Raw genomic sequence first — 18,266 nt, 5'->3', positions numbered from 1 at the left:
AAAATCAAGTCTAGAACAGCTTCCCCCCTAGTAGCTTTTTCAACCTTCTGAAATAAAAAGTTGTCTGCAGTTGTTATGCAGGAAGTCAGACCAGATGGTCATAATAGTCCTTTCTGCCCTTAAAAATCTATGAATCTGAAGGGGAGAACCGCTGTCCTCTCCTCAATTTTATGTAAAAACTGTGTTCCTTGGACATCAGAAAGGTTACAAATGTGTCTCAAATGAGCTAGTGGACTTCCCTGACCTATGGTTATTTAAAAAAGAAAGATATTTTGTCACAAATTGGATTTTCATCCAAAACAAAAATGTCCTCAGTTAAAGTCCCTTCCATGTGATTCCCACAGCAGGGTGGGGGGAGGAGGGAAGTTTCCTTAATAACTCCAGTCCTTACCGCAATCTTTTTTTAAGCTGCAGACTATCGTGGATAATTCTTTTGACAAATTCTAGTTCTCCCCCTTCAGCCATGATCTCTGTGATGCCCCCAGTGTTCACAGAGCTCGGAGGGGGCCGTCGAGGATTTCGAGAATTTACTCCCTGGACAGGAAAGAAAGTGTTTGAGGTTTAAACCATTAATGAACAGTTTCCTTCCTTAAACACTGCTATCTCCCTCACACTCTGCCACATAGTAACACTATTAACACTGCACCCCATCCCTATATGGGGAAATGCTAACAACGTATTTTTAAACTTAACAATGTAACGGTTATTACTCCCTGTCTGTATCTATCTATTGTATCTGGTTTTATACTTCGATTATAAGCTCTTTGGAGCAGAAATCATCTTTGTACTGTGTTTGTAGGAAACTCAGCACAATGGAGTCCCAGTCCACAACTTGAGCTCCTAGGTGGTACGGTAATACAGATAATAGAGCAAAATCTATAATCTCAGCTACAGAAAAGAGTTAGCAATATATTGATGCTATAGGAGTTAACATTAAACATCTGGTTCCAAAGCACCGTAGGACATGGTCATGTCAGAAAGTTGCAACCCCCCAATGTTTAAATGTAAATTATTTAACTAACACCACCACTTCCCCTGTATTTCTAAAAGCTGAAGTTGTCACTATGGAGATCAAGATTCTAAGTTTCTTACTGGGTCTAGAGCAGTGGTTCCCAAACTGGGGTTCGCAGAACGTTACAGGGGGTTGGCAAGAAAAAAATCATTAATGGCGGCCAGAGGACCCCGGCATTAGAGGCAGCAGGTGGGACCCTGTTGCAGGGCAGACAACCAGAGCCCCAGGGAGAGCAGGGCCGTGCAGTTGGGGACGGCAGCCCGAGCCCTGCCCCCGTCAGCGCGGGAGCCGGCAACCCAAACCCCAGCGCGGGGCTGGCAGCCCCGAGCCCCAGGGAGAGCGGGGCCGGGCAGTTGGGGCTGGCAGACCGAGCCCTGCCCCTGGCAGCGGGAGAGACGGCAGCCCAAGCCCCAAGGAGAGCGGGGCCGGGCATTTGGGGCCGGCAGCCCGAGCCCTGCCCCTGTCAGTGGGGGGAGCCGGCAGCACAAACCCCAGGGAGAGCGGGGCTAGCAGCCCGAGCCCCAGCGGTCAGCGGGACCTGCAGCACAAGCTCAGTGGAGCTCAGTTGACTGGGGTGGTCAATGGGGTCCAGCAGCAGGAGCCCCAGGGAGTGTGGATCCAGTAGCCTGAGCCCTGTGGTGGGCAGGGTGGCAGAGAGACCCCCAGACCTGCAGGTGGCAGCTCGGACTCCTGTCCTTGTCAGACAGGGGAAGCTGGTATGGAGGGCAGAGTGAGCAGGAGCAGTGCTGTATGTAGGGGGTAGTCCAAGCTAATTTGTCCTTCACAGGACACCCTCCTAGGGAGAAACCTCGTGGCGGAAGAAAAGCTGTTTGGGAGCCAAACCAGCCGGAAGCACGTTGTAGCCAGAAGCACGTTGTAGCCAGTGTAGCTGTGTTAAGGTGCCTCTGTAATTGTCATTCTCTCTGGAGTGCTGTTTTGCTTCAGTGAGACTTGAGTGAATCTTCTCATTTTCTAGTTTGTTGGTTGTTAGCAGTCTCTCTGTGTTATTTTTATTAGAACTTTTGTACACAAGTTCAATGGATAAGTGGCTGAAAAAGGAAAGTGTAAAGACGCAAGAATCAGCTAGTGTTTCCTCAAGTCCACACTGTGGAACATCTACGTCTAATGATCATGATGGTCCTGGAAAGTCACTTACAAAGAAAAGAAAATATGATGATGATTATATAAAATATGGATTTACATGCATTGGTGATCAAAAATGTCCAAAACCACTGTGTGTGATTTGTGGTGATGTTCTAGCAAACAGCAGCCTCAAACCTTCTCTACTTCGGCGCCATTTAGAAACTAGACATCCTGCACAACTCGACAAGCCTGTTGATTTTTTCAAGCGAAAATTAGCTGAGAGGAAAAGTGACATTACCAGTTTTATACCCAAAGCAAATACTGATAATGAAAATGCACTTGAAGCATCATACCGCGTTAGCTACCGAGTAGCAAACGCATCAGAAGCCCATACCATAGCAGAGAGCTTGATTGGTCCATGTATAAAAGACGTAGTTCATTGCATGCTCGGAGAAAAGGCTGCAAAAAGGATTGACATGGTACCTTTGTCCAATAATACGTTGTCACGAAGAATTAATGACATGTCAAATAATGTAGAGACCATAATTGTACAGAGAGTGAAAAATAGTCCATATTATGCTATACAGTTGGATGAATCAACTGATGTAGCTAATCTAGCTATTTTGCTACTGTTTGTACGTTATGTGAATGAAGGTCTGGTTGAAGACGACTTGTTTTGCTGACCACTGGAAGAACATACAACTGGAGAAGATATCTTCAATCTGATTAATGCATATTTGAAAGAAAAGGAAATAGATTGGTCTCGTTGCCTAGGCATTTGCACTGATGGGGCCCACATCAATGACGGGGAAGTATCCTGGATTTGTAGCTCGAACAAAAAGGGTTGCATCAAAAGTATCTTGGACTCATTGCAGCATCCATAGACAAGCCCTCGCAACAAAACGCATGCCTGAGGGACTGCAGGAAGTGCTGCACAATGCAGTGAAAATGGTGAATTTCATAAAATCACGGCCAACGAATTCCAGAATATTTCACGTACTTTGTGAAGAAATGGGTAGTATACACGATTGTCTGTTGACCCATACTGAAGTTAGATGGCTCTCACGGGGCAAAATCCTGGTGCGCTTGTTTGAGCTTAGAATGGAAATCCTAGTTTTTTTCAACAGCCACCCTTTCCACCTTGCCAGCTGTATGGAAAATAATGTCTGGCTCCAGAGCCTAGCTTATTTAGCAGATATTTTCTCAAGAATTAATGACCTAAATTTATCTCTTCAAGGTCTCAATATAACAGTTTTCAATGTGCAAGACCGAGTTGAATCCATGATAAAGAAGTTGCAGTTCTGGGAAAGTTGTTTGGAAAACAATCAAACTGAGTGTTTCAGTAATCTTCATGACTTCCTGGTAGAACATAAACTTCAGTTGGATCAGTGCACTAAAACCAATATAACTGCACACCTAAAAGGACTTTGCACAACTTTCAGGGATTACTTTCCAGCTATATCAGGCTATAATGACTGGATTTGCAACCCTTTGGATGATACCACTTTCTCAACACTGATATTGAACACTGAGGAAAAAGAGAAATTGATTGAGATCTCCTGTGATTACAAACTGAAAAGAAGTTTCAGAAATCTGTCATTGATCAACTTTTGGCTGAGTTTAAGAAACGAGTACCCCCTTCTGGCAGAAAAAGCTGCTGCAGTTTTGTTACCATTTTCAACAACATACTTATGCGAGAAAGCGTTTTCTTCGTATGCACATCTGAAAACGAAATACAGAAACAGACTTGATGCCGAACCAGACCTGAGACTTTATCTTTCTCCAAAGGTTCCAGACTTCAAAGAGCTATGGAGAGCAAAGCAAGCGCATCCATCACACTGAGGAAATTTAAATTTAAAACCCTGGAAATATTCATTTTTAGGAGGGGGTTCACAAGATTTCACAATTTAGAGAAAGAGGTTTGCGGGCTGTTAAAGTTTGGGAACCATTGGTCTAGAGTCAGGGCTTGTCTATACTGGCATGCTAAATAGGCACCGCTGCGATTGATGCAGCAGTGTCAATTTAGTGGGTCTGGGGAAGAGCACTCCAGTCGACTTTAGTACTCCACTTCCCTGAGAGGCAGAAGGTAAGTCGGGGGGAGACGCTCTCCTAACATGGTGTAGACACCGTGTTAGGTCAATGTAAGCTACATCACTCAGGAGGGCGATTTCTTCACCCCTCTGAGCAGCATAACTCATATCAACTTAAGCGACAGTGCAGACCAAGCCTCAGACTGGTACCGCAATAGCAAAGACGAACGCTAGGACACTGATGTACTAGCATCACTGAGGCCCACCAGCCCCTCTGTTCAACCACTACAGGAGGCGCACTAGCACCAGGTCCATGGTGACTGCCTACTCTGTGCTAATTCTATTGGAGAGAGACCATTTAAATACAACTAACGGAAGAATGTCACAGGTCAATTCCTACTTCAGAATTTAAAAAAAAAAAACCTCATTTAAGTTAATCTTTTACAAATTGCGACTTGGGTGGGTTTTGCAATGTTGCTTTTTTTTAAAAATCATCAAAAAGATATACATATATGAAATGACAGCTTATAAAACCCAGACACACAAGGTTTTTCACGGTGAGCCTTCAAACACTAATCTTTTGAGGTATCATTACCCTCCCACCTGTTAAAAAAAGAGCAAAAGCAAGTACAACAGTCAATCTATCTAATCAACATACTGTACCTTGGCTTCCAACTGGTTAGCAAAAAAGGGAGGGTTGCACATGCAAAAATCATAAATGATCTCAGATTCCTCTTTTAGTGCATCCATTAGAAGGGTCTTCTGTGGTACTTTAACCACTAGCAGAAAAAAGAGGATGTTTATTGGTAAGGAATTAAAATTAACTCTAGTATTACATAAGTATTTTTAACACTTCCTTTAGGATATAATTAACATATTATACAACCAATTTAACATCAACATACTACACTGCAAACAAACTTTAGGTTCATCTAACAAAAGAAAACGCATATAAGAGAGAACTAGATAAATTCATGGAGGTTAAGTCCATTAATGGCTATTAGCCAGGATGGGTAAGGAATGGTGTCTCTAGCCTCTGTTTGCCAGAGCGTGGAGATGGATGGCAGGAGAGAGATCACTTGATCATTACCTGTTAGGTTCACTCCCTCTAGGGCACCTGGCATTGGCCACTGTCGGCAGACAGGATACTGGGCTGGATGGACCTTTGGTCTGACCCAGTTTGGCCATTCTTATGTTCTTAAACAGCTTTTCTTATAACCAATATCATAGAATGAGAGTTACTTTCAGAACGATAGCAGGTGCTCCATAGTTACGGTTGAAGTTGAGTTTTCATTATAAATCTGATTTTGGCCCCTCAAATAGCCATGTCTCAAAACCGATAGAAAAATTCTCTCTGCTTCAGACCTAGACTATTAAATTTTAAGTGAACTGTATGTGGAGTACCAGAATTATTATTACACACTAAAAATAGATCTTCACAGTTCAAGTTTTAATTTTCTACCACTTTATTTTTAAAAACGGGAAGGAAGAATAGAGACAGAACCTAGTTTACCAGATTCCTCTAGGTGAGGTATAGTGCACAGGACCAAACTTGAGTTGAAGTCTAACACGATTTATTAACTTTTGAATTTGAAACACCGCTACTGGAGGCATGTAAGGGGTCAGGAGGAGGGGGCCAGAGATCAGTGATCACCCTCCCAACGTAAGCATTACGTGCACTAAGGTCGCACTAAGGTCCCACCACCCTACAAGGTGTAAGAGATTTAGAGGAGGCCACACACAATTTCAATCAGATCTTAATAGCTTTGTTAGCCCCACTGTCCATATTTTTGCTTGCAGTCTGACAAGCCTAAGGAAGGCTGGGAATATGGGGACGGGGGGGAGCCCCCGAGGAGCCTCTTAAACCCATAAGCAGGTTTGTAGGCTCTGATGGGTATCTTAAGGCTGATTGTTTGAAGTCTCATGACTTCTCTTCCTCTCATGACTCAGCCTCATAAGGCTTACATATTGGAGGCTGAATCGAACATTTGAGAAGCTGTGGAAGGAGGAAAAGGGGTAAGGCTCCACTTCCTGCACCCCTCTCCAGAAAGACCAAGAAAGAGGAATTTTCCACTGGAATCCTACTAGCTGCATTTCCTCCTCATTCTCCCACTTCCTGCAGATCTCAGGAAAAAAGGCCAAGTCCAGAAGACATTAGAAGGTCAATTTGAGGAGAGCACTACACTCCTACCTGTGGAGCCTAGGTGGTGCATGAAGCCCTGATCCCGAGGACTTACAAAGATTTGCAGGAGTGAGATTCCCTGTTAGTGGCATTTGCAGCATAGGGACTCCCTTCCACAGGACAGCGAGTGGGACTGATTACCACACCCCTCTCCTTCTAAAGTCTGCTGGATCAGGCCCCCTCTCCAGATCTTAGACCCATAAAAAGGAAATCCACATACAAAAAGGAGGAGGAATTTGAAGGAGCGCAGGGCACTGACTGTACAAGTTTATTTGGGAACAGCATTCCACACATAAGGGGCAGCATGGAACAGTATGAATTCTGTCATGTTCATATCAAAGGCTACCTATCAGTGTTTTGTGCAGGTATCTGCAACCTTAACTTCATTTTAAAGATTTTTGGATGGGATTATCATAAATATGCAGAAATCTGATTATTCATATGCATCAAAAGTCTAGAACTGTCCAGGCTGGTTTATAAGAGTGAATTGGGTTTTTTGTTAAGTTTTTGGACCAATTGTGGCTGTCTGATTTCAATGGGGATGGTCTAGCAACATGTGGTTACTCTTTGCTACACCAAAATCAGGGTAGCATATATTTGACAGGACTGTAAATTCTCATTAGCCACTAAATAAGGCAAAGATACATCATTACATCTGTTTAAAACAGGAGAAGTGGAAACATCAAAGGGGAATGAAAGCTAATGAATGATTATTATATGGTACCTTTTATAAGATCAGATAAATTATTCTGTTCCACATTTTTCTTTGCATAATTGAAACACATATCATCCACTTCCGTTGCTAGGAAATACCAGCCATTCAAAGTGGCTCCAAGTAATGGGTAGATGCAAGATGCCCCGGTACCTACAGCAAATAAAAAAAGGCTAGATTAGTGAAACAAGTAAAGCATCAGATTTAATGTAATAAATAATCACATGGTGTATGATGTGCATTTTTCTATTTTTACTCACAGCAATAAATTTCAATATTAGATACTAATCAACATTTTACCCAACAGGTAAATATACCCCTGTATTTTCTAATTAAAAAACAGAACATTTTCAAACATGAATTTATTTTGCAGAACATTTCACTTATTCCAGGACTAACATGGTAAATCAGAGACAGAATATTTTTCTTCAGCAGGTTTTTGGGGTTTTTTTAAAACAGGAATAAGTAACTAATTCAGACACTACTGACCAAGTATATTTCTAATTATTCAGAAGACTTAAAAGAGAAATTAAAAAAATATTTATCTTCTGCATTTTTCAATTTACATTGATTGCTTCACTTTAGTGACTGTATGACAGTATCAATGACGAGAAGAGGAACTTTTTTCCCCCTTCAGACTTGGTTATTTCTTAATGTTTAAAGTTTTAACTACAAGTCTGACTCCCAAGACAAACTATACAAACAATAAAAGCCAGATACATACTTAACTGATAGTTTGTGATAGGGAAGAGAAATACGTCACACAGCACATTATATGACCATAAAGTGACTCATCATTATACAAGCTATGGCACCCCTAGACTACTTATTACTAAGAATTACTGAAAACATGCAGAGACTAGTTTATGTGGCAAAAGACTTTGACTGTGTCCTCAAACCATTGCTTAAGGGTGACCAAAACACAGGATATGAGAAAAAAGAAAAAATGCCTCTTACAGCTACCAAATTCTCATAGAGAACTGTAATTGGTAGATGTATTAAGAAAATGACACCAGAATGAGAGAGATTATACTTTTTCATCTGGTAATAAAGTCCTACGCCAATATAGATATTTTAAAAATACACAATATTAATGTCAGAGAGGCCACATTTTTTAATCACACCCTTAACTGAACAATTATTGGTAGTTACAGGTTTCTGACAAACAAAGAATTGAATGTTTAACAACACTTTACAAGAAGATAAAAAAATGTAACATTTATATAGGATTATTTCCAAAATAACAACACAGGGAAGGTAACTGCAACTACCCTCTGGTAAGCTGGTAAGATAATATTGCAAGGTAAGTATCTCAAGAGAAAACAAATACCAGGGTGAATAAAAATCAATGATTTTAAAAAAGTGGATTTTTTTTTATTTAAATCGGATTTTTTTGATAAAATGCTTTTTGAGGGAAAAAACCTATCTAAAGATACATTATAGCTCAAAGATATCTCATCATGGAATAGGGATTATAAATTCTAATTCTATAGTATGAGACAATATATTCATGTAATGTTTAAGAAAAGTTTTGTAAATGAGTTCCAATAGAGTTCATGGACTAGGGACCTAATCTCAAGAGTTCCAGGGGCTTCTGTATAGATAATTTAGGTTAATCTTTCTATCTACCCAATAGGCCTCAGTGCTCAGTCTAGAAGATACCATCACAGATGTTTAGTTCTCAAAGTGTGAATTTGAGTCTCCAGAGATAACATGATTAACAGCAAAAATGTTTAAGTAAATAAATAATATATAGAGGCGAGAAATAACAGACCTCAACCCTATTGTCCCTCTGCAAATTTGTGTACACAGAGTCAGTCCCTTACCTCTCTAAAAGTGCAAAGTTTCAAAAAGTTCAATGAATAGAAGACTGTTGGTGGCGAAATAGATCTGGGCAAAGAGAAATCTGGAGATAAATGTGAGAAGGGAGGAACAGGCAGTAGAAACAAAAGTGAAACTGTTTGAGCAGCATATTCCAGAAGTCTTGAGGTCTTTCTGAGGCCTGGTCTACACTACGAGTTTAGGTCGACTTTAGCCGCGTTAAATCGAATTAAGCCTGGACACGTTCACACAACGAAGCCCTTTCTTTCGACTTAAAGGGCCCTTTAAACCGGTTTCTTTACTCCACCTCCGACGAGGGGATTAGCGATAAAATCGGCTTTAGGGGGTCGGAATTGGGGTAGTGTGGACGGAATTCGACGTTATTGGCCTCCGGGAGCTATCCCACAGTGCTTCATTGTGACCGCTCTGGACAGCGCTCTCAACTCAGATGCACTGGCCAGGTAGACAGGAAAAGCCCCGCGAACGTTTGAATTTCATTTCCTGTTTGCTCAGCGTGGAGAGCACAGGTGACCACGCAGAGCTCATCAGCACAGGTAACCGTGATGGAGTCCCAGGATCGCAAAAGAGCTCCAGCATGGACAGAACGGGAGGTACGGGATCTGCTCGCCATATGGGGAGATGAATCAGTGCTGGCTGAACTCCGAAGCAGTAAACGAAATGGCAAAATATTAGAAAAGGTCTCCAAGGCCATGAAGGACAGAGGCCATAACAGGGACGCACAGCAGTGCCGCGTGAAAATTAAGGAGCTAAGGCAAGCCTACCACAAAGCCAGAGAAGCAAACGGAAGGTCCGGGGCTGAGCCGCAAACTTGCCGCTTCTACGCGGAGCTGCATGCCATTCTAGGGGGTGCAGCCACCACTACCCCAACCGTGTGCTATGACTCCCTCACTGGAGAAACACACAGGGAAGAGGGTTCGGAAGAGGAGGATGGAGAAAATGTAGATAGTTCACAGCCGCAAGGAAGCGGAGAAACCGCTTTCCCCAACAGCCAGGATATGTTTGTCACCCTGGACCTGGAACCAGTAACCCCCGAACTCACCGAAGACCCTGAGGGCACACAGGGGACCTCTGGTGAGTGTACCTTTGTAAATATTACACATGGTTTAAAAGCAAGCGTGTTTAATGATTAATGATTAATTTGCCCTGGCAATCGCGGCCAGTACAGCTACTGAAAAAGTCTGTTAACGTGTATGGGGATGGAGCGGAAATCCTCCAGGGACATCTCCAGAAAGCTCTCCTTCATGTACTCCCAAAGCCTTTGCAAAAGGTTTCTGGGGAGGGCTGCCTTATCCCGTCCGCCATGGTAGGACACTTTACCACGCCAGGCCAGTAGCACGTAGTCTGGAATCATTGCATAACAAAGCATGACAGCATATGGTCCCGGTGTTTGCTGGCATGCAGACAACATCCATTCCTTATTTCTCTTTGTTATCCTCAGGAGAGTGATATCATTCACGGTCACTTGGTTGAAATGGGGTGATTTTATTAAGGGGACATTCAGAGGTGCCCGTTCCTGCTCGGCTGAACAGAAATGTTCCCTGCTGTTAGCCACGTAGTGTGGGGGAGGGGTGAAGTGATCATCCCAGAGAATTGGGTGTGTGGGTGGGGGGCGGGGGTAGGTGGGTTTGTGCTGCATGTTAACCCGGAAACCCCAGCCCCTCCTTTTACATTGCAAACCCATTTTAAATGGCCATCCCAATGGGTCCTTAGTATGGGAAATGAGGGCGCTGCTGTTTGAAACCATTCCCACATGTTATGAAGGTTAAAAAAACCAAAAGACTGTGGCTTACCATGGCTGCCTGCAAGCCGAATTCTGTTGCCTGGCACTGCGTGAGTGATCTCTCACACCAAACCGGCAGGCCCTCAATATAAGAGGAAAAATGCGACCTTGTAACGAAAGCACATGTGCTGTGTAATGTGAACAGCAAAATTTAACGTGAAAGAGTGTACCCATTGTTCTCTAAAATGTGTCTTTTTTAACCACCTCTCCCTTCTCCTCCACCAGCTGCAAATGCTTCTCCTTCACAGAGGCTAGTGAAGATTAGAAAGAGAAAGCGTAGGACGCGTGATGACATGTTTACAGAACTACAGATGTCCTCCCACGCTGACAGAGCACAGCAGAATGCGTGGAGGCAGTCAATGACTGATTTCAGAAAAGCACAATATGAACGAGAGGAGAGGTGGCGTGCTGAATCGCGGGATGAACAGAGCAAGTTGCGGGCTGAAGATGATAGGTGGCGTCAGCTTGCAGACAGAAGGCAAGAGTCGATGCTCCGGCTGCTGGAGCATCAAACTGATATGCTCCAGCGTATGGTTGAGCTGCAGGAAAGGCAGCAGGAGCAGAGACCGCCGCTACAGCCCCTGTGTAACCAACAGCCCTCCTCCCCAAGTTCCATAGCCTCCTCACCCAGATGCCCAAGAACACGGTGGGGGGGCCTCCGGCCACCCAGTCACTCCACCCCAGATGACTGCCCTAGCATCAGAAGGCTGGCCTTCAATAAGAGTTAAAGTTTTAAACTGCAGTGTGTCCTTTTCCTTCCCTCCTCCTCCCCCACCCATCCCGGGCTACCTTTGCAATTATCCCCCTAGTTGTGTGATGAATTAATAAAGAATGCATGAATGTGAAGTAACAATGACTTTATTGCCTCTGCAAGTGGTGCTCGAAGGGGGGAGGGTAGGGAAGGGTGGGGTGATTGGTTTACAGGGAAGTAGAGTTAACCGGGTGGGGGGGGGGGGGCGCGGAGGGTTCATCAAGGAGAAACAAACAGAAGTTTCACACCGTAGCCTGGCCAGTCACAAAACTAGTTTTCAAAGCTTCTCTGATGCGCACCGCGCCCTGCTGTGCTCCTCTAACCGCCCTGGAGTCTGGCTGCGCGTAATCAGCGGCCAGGCGATTTGCCTCAACCTCCCACCCCGCCATAAATGTCTCCCCCTTACTCTCACAGATATTTTGGAGCGCACAGCAAGCAGCAATAACAATGGGGATATTCTTTTCGCTAAGGTCTGAGCGAGTCAGTAAGCTGCGCCAGCGCGCTTTTAAACGTCCAAATGCACATTCCACCACCATTCGGCACTTGCTCAGCCTGTAGTTGAACAGGTCCTGACTCCTGTCCAGGCTGCCTGTGTACGGCTTCATGAGCCATGGCATTAAGGGGTAGGCTGGGTCCCCAAGGATCACGATAGGCATTTCAACATCCCCAACGGTTACTTTCTGGTCCGGGAAGAAAGTCCCTTCCTCCAGCTTTCAAAACAGAGCAGAGTGCCTGAAGACACGAGCATCATGTACCCTTCCCGGCCAGCCCACGTTGATGTTGGTGAAACGTCCCTTGTGATCCACCAGGGCTTGCAGCAGCATTGAAAAGTACCCCTTGCGGTTTATGTACTCGGTGGCTTGGTGCTCCGGTGACAAGATAGGGATATGGGTTCCGTCTATCGCCCCACCACAGTTTGGGAATCCCATTGCAGCAAAGCCATCCACTATGGCCTGCACGTTTCCCAGAGTCACTACCCTTGATATCACCAGGTCTTTCATTGCCCTGGCAACTTGGATCACAGCAGCCCCCACAGTAGATTTGCCCACTCCAAATTGATTCCCGACTGACCGGTAGCTGTCTGGCGTTGCAAGCTTCCACAGGGCTATCGCCACTCGCTTCTCAACTGTGAGGGCTGCTCTCATCCTGGTATTCTGCCGCTTCAGGGCAGGGGAAAGCAAGTCACAAAGTTCCATGAAAGTGCCCTTACGCATGCGAAAGTTTCGCAGCCACTGGGAATCGTCCCACACCTGCAGCACGATGCGGTCCCACCAGTCTGTGCTTGTTTCCCGGGCCCAGAATCGGCGTTCCACAGCATGAACCTGCCCCAGGAACACCATGATTTCCACATTGCTGGGGCCTGTGCCTTGTGAGAGGTCTATGTCCATGTCAATTTCCTCATCACTCTCGTGGCCGCGCTGCAATCGCCTCCTCGGCTGGTCCTGGTTTTGCTTTGGCATGTCCTGGCTCTGTATATACTCCAGGACAATGCGCGTGGTGTTCATAGTGCTCATGATTGCCGCGGTGATCTGAGCGGGCTCCATGATACCAGTGCTAGCTATGGCGTCTGGTCTGAAAAAAGGCGCGAAACTAGTATCTGACGGACCAGGGGAAGGAGGGAGGGAGCGGCGAGTGACGACATGGCGTACAGGTACAGGGAATTAAAATCAACAAAGGAGGCTGTGCATCAGGGAGAAACACAAACAACTGTCACACAGAATGGCCCCCCCCAAAGATTGAACTCAAAAGCCTGGGTTTAGCAGGCCGTTGATTTGACGGAGGGAGGGGGAAGCAAATGAATACAGAACAAATCTATTTTTTACATCTTAAGACAACGGTGCAGCATGACTGATAGCCCTCGGCATCTTCTGGGTGCTTGTCAGCAAATACTGGGCGCTTGGCAGTTATAGCCACATATTTCCTGTATGATGACGATGGCCTTCAGGCCTATTGCACCATCTGCTGCTCAGGGAAGACTCTGCTAATGTGCGATGGGCGCTTGGCATAAAATGGCATACTACGACTGATAGCCATCATCATCATTGTGAAGGCAGCAGAATATGACTGGGGGGATGGAGGACTGGGGGACATACGGAGTTCCAGCCACTGCTGTACGACGATGACGGTTACCAGTCGTAATAAACCATCTACTGCCAAAAGGCAAAAGGCAAGGGCTGGTGCAATGCAGCCCTACGGCTGCCAGCACCCAGATCGCCGATGAAGGCTACCAGTCATGCTGCACCGTCTACCGCCAAAAGGCAGTTAGCTGCTGCTGCTGCGTAGCAATGCAGTCCCACGTCTGCCGGCACCCAGATGACATATGGTGACGGGGAGCTGAGCTGAGCGGGCTCCATGCTTGCCGTGGTATGTTGTCTGCACAGGTAACCCAGGTAAAAAGGCGCGAATCTATTGTATGCCGTTGCTCTGACGGAGGGGGAGGGGCCTGACGACATGTACCCAGAACCCCCCGCGACACTGTTTTGCATCATTCGGGCATTGGGATCTCAACCCAGAATTCCAATGGGCGGCGGAGACTGCGGGAACTGTGGGATAGCTACCCATAGTGCAATGCTCCGGAAGTCGACGCTAGCCTCGGTACTGTGGACGCAGTCCGCCGACTAGAGCACTTAGAGCATTTTATGTGGGGACACACACAATCGGCTGTATACAACCGATTTCTATAAAACCGGCTTCTATTAATTCGACCTAATTTCGTAGTGTAGACATACCCTCAGTGTAGACTTCATTAATTTGAGATCTACCATGCCATTCTCTCACTAGAAGGGAAAACCTATAATGGCAACAAGCCGTAAAAGAGACCTAGTTTGGGAATATTTTAATGAAATTCCTCTACCTGTGGGTAAGACAGGCACACTATGGCATTACTCCGAATTTACAGAATTCAATTTTTGGCAACAGACTGTATAAAGTCGAGTGCATGCGGCCACACTAAGCACATTAATTCGGCGGTGTGTGTCCATGTACTGAGGCTAGCGTCCACTTCCGGAGCGTTGCACTGTGGGTAGCTATCCCATAGTTCCCGCAGTCTCCCCCGCCCATTGGAATTCTGGGTTGAGATCCCAATGCCTGATGGGGCCAAAAATATTGTCGCTGGTGGTTCTGGGTACAGCCTCCCTCCATGAAAGCAACGGCAGACAACCGTTTTGCGCCTTCTTTCCTAGGTGAACACTGCAGACGCCATACCACGGCAAGCATGGAGCCCGCTCAGCTCAAGACAGCAGTCATGAACATTGTAAACACCTCGCGCATTATCATGCAGTTTATGCTGAACCAGAACCTGCAAAACCAGGCGAGGAGGAGGCTGCGACTGTAGCGCAGCAACAAGAGTGATGAGGACATGGACACAGAATTCTCTCAAACCGCGGGCCCCGGCACTTTGGAGATCATGTTGATAATGGGGCAGCTTCTAGCCGTGGAATGCCGATTCTGGGCCCGGGAAACAGACACAGACTGGTGGGACCGCATAGTGTTGCAGGTGTGGGACGATTCCCAGTGGCTGCGAAACTTTCGCATGCATAAGGGGACTTTCACGGAACTTCGTGACTTGCTTTCCCCTGCCCTGAAGCACCAGAATACCAAGATGAGAACAGCCCTCACAGTTGAGAAGCGAGTGGCGATAGCCCTGTGGAAGCTTGCAACGCCAGACAGCTACCGGTCAGTCGGGAATCAATTTGGAGTGGGCAAATCTACTGTGGGGGCTGCTGTGATGCAAGTAGCCAAAGCAATCGCTGAGCTGCTGCTACCAATGGTAGTGACTCTGGGAAATGTGCAGGTCATAGGGAATCCCATTGCAGCAAAGCCATCCACTAACTGTGGTGGGGTGATAGATGGAACCCATATCCCTATCTTGGCACCGGAGCACTAGGGCAGCCAGTACATAAACCGCAAGGGGTACTTTTCAATGGTGCTGCAAGCACTGGTGGATCACAAGGGACGTTTCACCAACATCAACGTGGGATGGCCGGGAAGGGTTCATGACGCTCGCGTCTTCAGGAACACTAATCTGTTTAAACGGCTGCAGCAAGGGTTTTACTTCCCAGACCAGAAAATAACAGTTGGAGATGTTGAGATGGCTATAGTTATCCTTAGGGACCCAGCCTACCCCTTAATGCCATGGCTCATGAAGCCATACACAGGCAGCGTGGACAGTAGTCAGGAGCTGTTCAACTACAGGCTGAGCAAGTGCAGAATGGTAGTAGAACATGCATTTGGACGTTTAAAGGATCGCTGGCGCACTTTACTGACTCGCTCAGACCTCAGCCAAACCAATATTCCCATTGTTATTGCTGCTTGCTGTGTGCTCCACAATCTCTGAGAGAGTAAGGAGGAGACATTTATGGCGGGGGGGGGGGGGAGGAGGCTGTGGCAAATCGCCTGGCCGCTGATTACGTGCAGCCAGACACCAGGGCGATTAGAAGAGCACACAAGGAAGCGCTGCTCATCAGAGAAGCTTTGAAAACCAGTTTCATGACTGGCCAGGCTACGGTATGAAAGTTCTGTTTGTTTCTCCTTGATGAAAACCCGCCCCCTTTATTGACTCATTCTCTATAAGCAACCCACCCTCCCCCTTCGGTCACAGCTTGCTTTCAAAGGAAATAAATTCTTTATTCTGTATTCTTTATTAATTGATTATAAAAAGAGGGAGAGAACTGACAAGGTAGCCCGGGTGGGGTTTGGGAGGAGGACAGGAGGGAAGGAAAAGGCCACTTCAAAAGTTCAAAATAATGACAGCCTTTTGCTTGGGCTGTCCACTGGGGTGGAGTGGGAGGGTGCATGGAGCCTCCCCACCCCCACGTTCTTATGCATCTGGGTAAGGAGGCTATGGAACATGGTGAGGGGGGAGGAGGACAGTTATACAGGGGCTGCAGCGGCACTCTGCTGCCGTTCCTGAAGCTCCATCAGACGCCGGAGCATGTCCCTTTGCTCACGCAGCAGCCCCAGCGTTGCATCCCGCCACCTCTCATCTTGAGCATCTCTCCTCTCCTCACGTTGGTCCCTTCTGTCCTCACGTTGGTCCGCCATGTCCTCAGGTTCACCAGTATCTTTCCTATACTTTGATACCGTGTCCTTCCACTCATTCAGATGAGCTCTTTCATTGCGGGTCTATTCCATGATTTCAGAGAACATTTCATCACGCGTCCATTTTTTTTGCCGCCTTATCTGAGATAGCCTTCAGGACGGAGGAGGGAGGCTTGAAAAATGTGCAGCTGCGGGAGGAAGGGAGGGAAAAAAGAGAGAGAAGTACTTAAAAAGATACATTTTACAGAACAGTGCTTATACTTTTTCATGGTGAACAACACTATTCACATTACATAGCACATGTGATTTCGGTACAAGGTCGCATTTTGCATCTTGATATTGAGTGCCTGCAGCTTTGGTGTTAAAGATCACAGACGCAGGGCCGGGCAACAGAATTAGTCTTGCATGCAGCCTTGGTAAGCCATTGTCTTTCGGCTTCTGCAGCCTTCATAAAAGCAGCGCCCTCCTTTCCCATACCAAGTAAAGCCCGTTGAGTGCTGCGGTTTTCCTGTTAACGTGCAGCAGCAGAAACCAAACTAACCCCCCCCCCCCACCACCACCACCCGTCCAATTCTCTGGGATGATTGCTTTATCCCTCCCCCCACCGCGTGGCTGGTATCAGGGAAGATCCCTGCTAGCCAAACGCGTAAAGCTCAGCGCCAATAATCCACACCCCGCCCCACCGCTTGGCTAACTGCAGGGAAGGATTTCTTTTCAGCCACAGGCAAACAGCCCAGTAGGAATGGCCATCTCTGTCCCCTTAATTAAATTCCCGTATTTCAACCAGGTTACCATGAACGATATCACTCCCCCGAGGATAACACAGCGAGATAAAGAACGGATGTTGCTTGAATGCCAGCAAACACCGGGACCATACGCGGCCAGGAATTGTCATGCAATGATACCAGATTACTTGCTACTAGCATGGCATGGTCAAGTGTCCTACCATGGAGGACGGAATAATGCTGCACTGCCCAGAAACCTTCTGCAAAGGCTTTTGGAGTACCTCCAAGAGAGCTTCGTGGAGATGTCCCTGGAGGATTTCCACTCCATCACCAGACACGTTAACAGACCTTTCCAGTAGCTGTACTGGCCGCGAATGCATCCCAAGTCCTCAGGGCAAATTAATCATTAAAAAAAGCTTGCTTTTAAACAATGTTTTATATTTACAAAGGTACACTCACCAGAGGTCCCTTCCATGGCTTCATGGTCTGGGATAATGCCTTGGGAGGGTTGGAAGGGTACTTCAGTCAGGCTGAGAAAAAGATCCTGGCTGTTGGGGAGAATGGAGTGCTGCGTGCTCTCCGCAAGCTCGTCCTCATCTTCCCCGTCCGCAGAATCCTCAGGCATGGCTGAGATTACCCCCGCCTCAGAATCCACGGTCAGAGGTGGGGTAGTGGTGGCAGCCCCCCCCTAGAATTGCATGCAGCTCAGCATAGAAGCGGCATGTCTGCGGCTCTGACCCGGACCTTCCGTTTGCTTCTTTGGTTTTCTGGTAGGCTTGTCTGAGCTCCTTAACTTTCACGCGGCACTGTAGTGAGTCCCTATTGTGGCTTCTCTCCATCATGCCCTTGGAGATTTTTTCAAATGTTTTGGCATTTCGTCTTTTGGAACAGAGTTCTGCTAGCACGAAATCCTCTCCCCATATAGCGATCAGATCCAGTACCTCCTGTACGGTCCAGGCTGGTGCTCTTTTTCGATTCTCGGATTGCATGGTTACCTGTGCTCTCCACACTGGGCAAACAGGAAATGAAATTCAGAAGTTGGCGGGGCTTTTCCTATCTACCTGGCCAGTGCATCCGAGTTCAGATTTCTGTCCAGAGCGGTCACAATG

The 18,266-nt window shown here is 46.4% G+C and overlaps 1 protein-coding gene across 1 annotated transcript in view; it reads right to left on the bottom strand.

Annotated features, from left to right (window-relative positions):
- Positions 1 to 18,266, bottom strand: part of METTL16 (methyltransferase 16, RNA N6-adenosine) — a 47,335-nt gene that overhangs the window by 18,930 nt on the left and 10,139 nt on the right. Inside the window, exons 3-5 of the mRNA XM_065413640.1 lie at positions 7,032 to 7,172; positions 4,789 to 4,904; positions 392 to 534 (exon numbers count right to left, since the gene is read on the bottom strand). Of these exons, the coding sequence (XP_065269712.1) occupies positions 392 to 534; positions 4,789 to 4,904; positions 7,032 to 7,172 (400 nt within the window). The remainder of the gene's footprint in view (positions 1 to 391; positions 535 to 4,788; positions 4,905 to 7,031; positions 7,173 to 18,266) is intronic.

The sequence above is a fragment of the Emys orbicularis genome, chromosome 1, assembly GCF_028017835.1.
Source record: "Emys orbicularis isolate rEmyOrb1 chromosome 1, rEmyOrb1.hap1, whole genome shotgun sequence".
Taxonomy (NCBI): Eukaryota; Metazoa; Chordata; order Testudines; family Emydidae; genus Emys; species Emys orbicularis.
The sequence above is the reverse complement of the archived record's forward strand: the minus strand, read 5'-3'. Positions and strand labels throughout refer to the sequence as shown.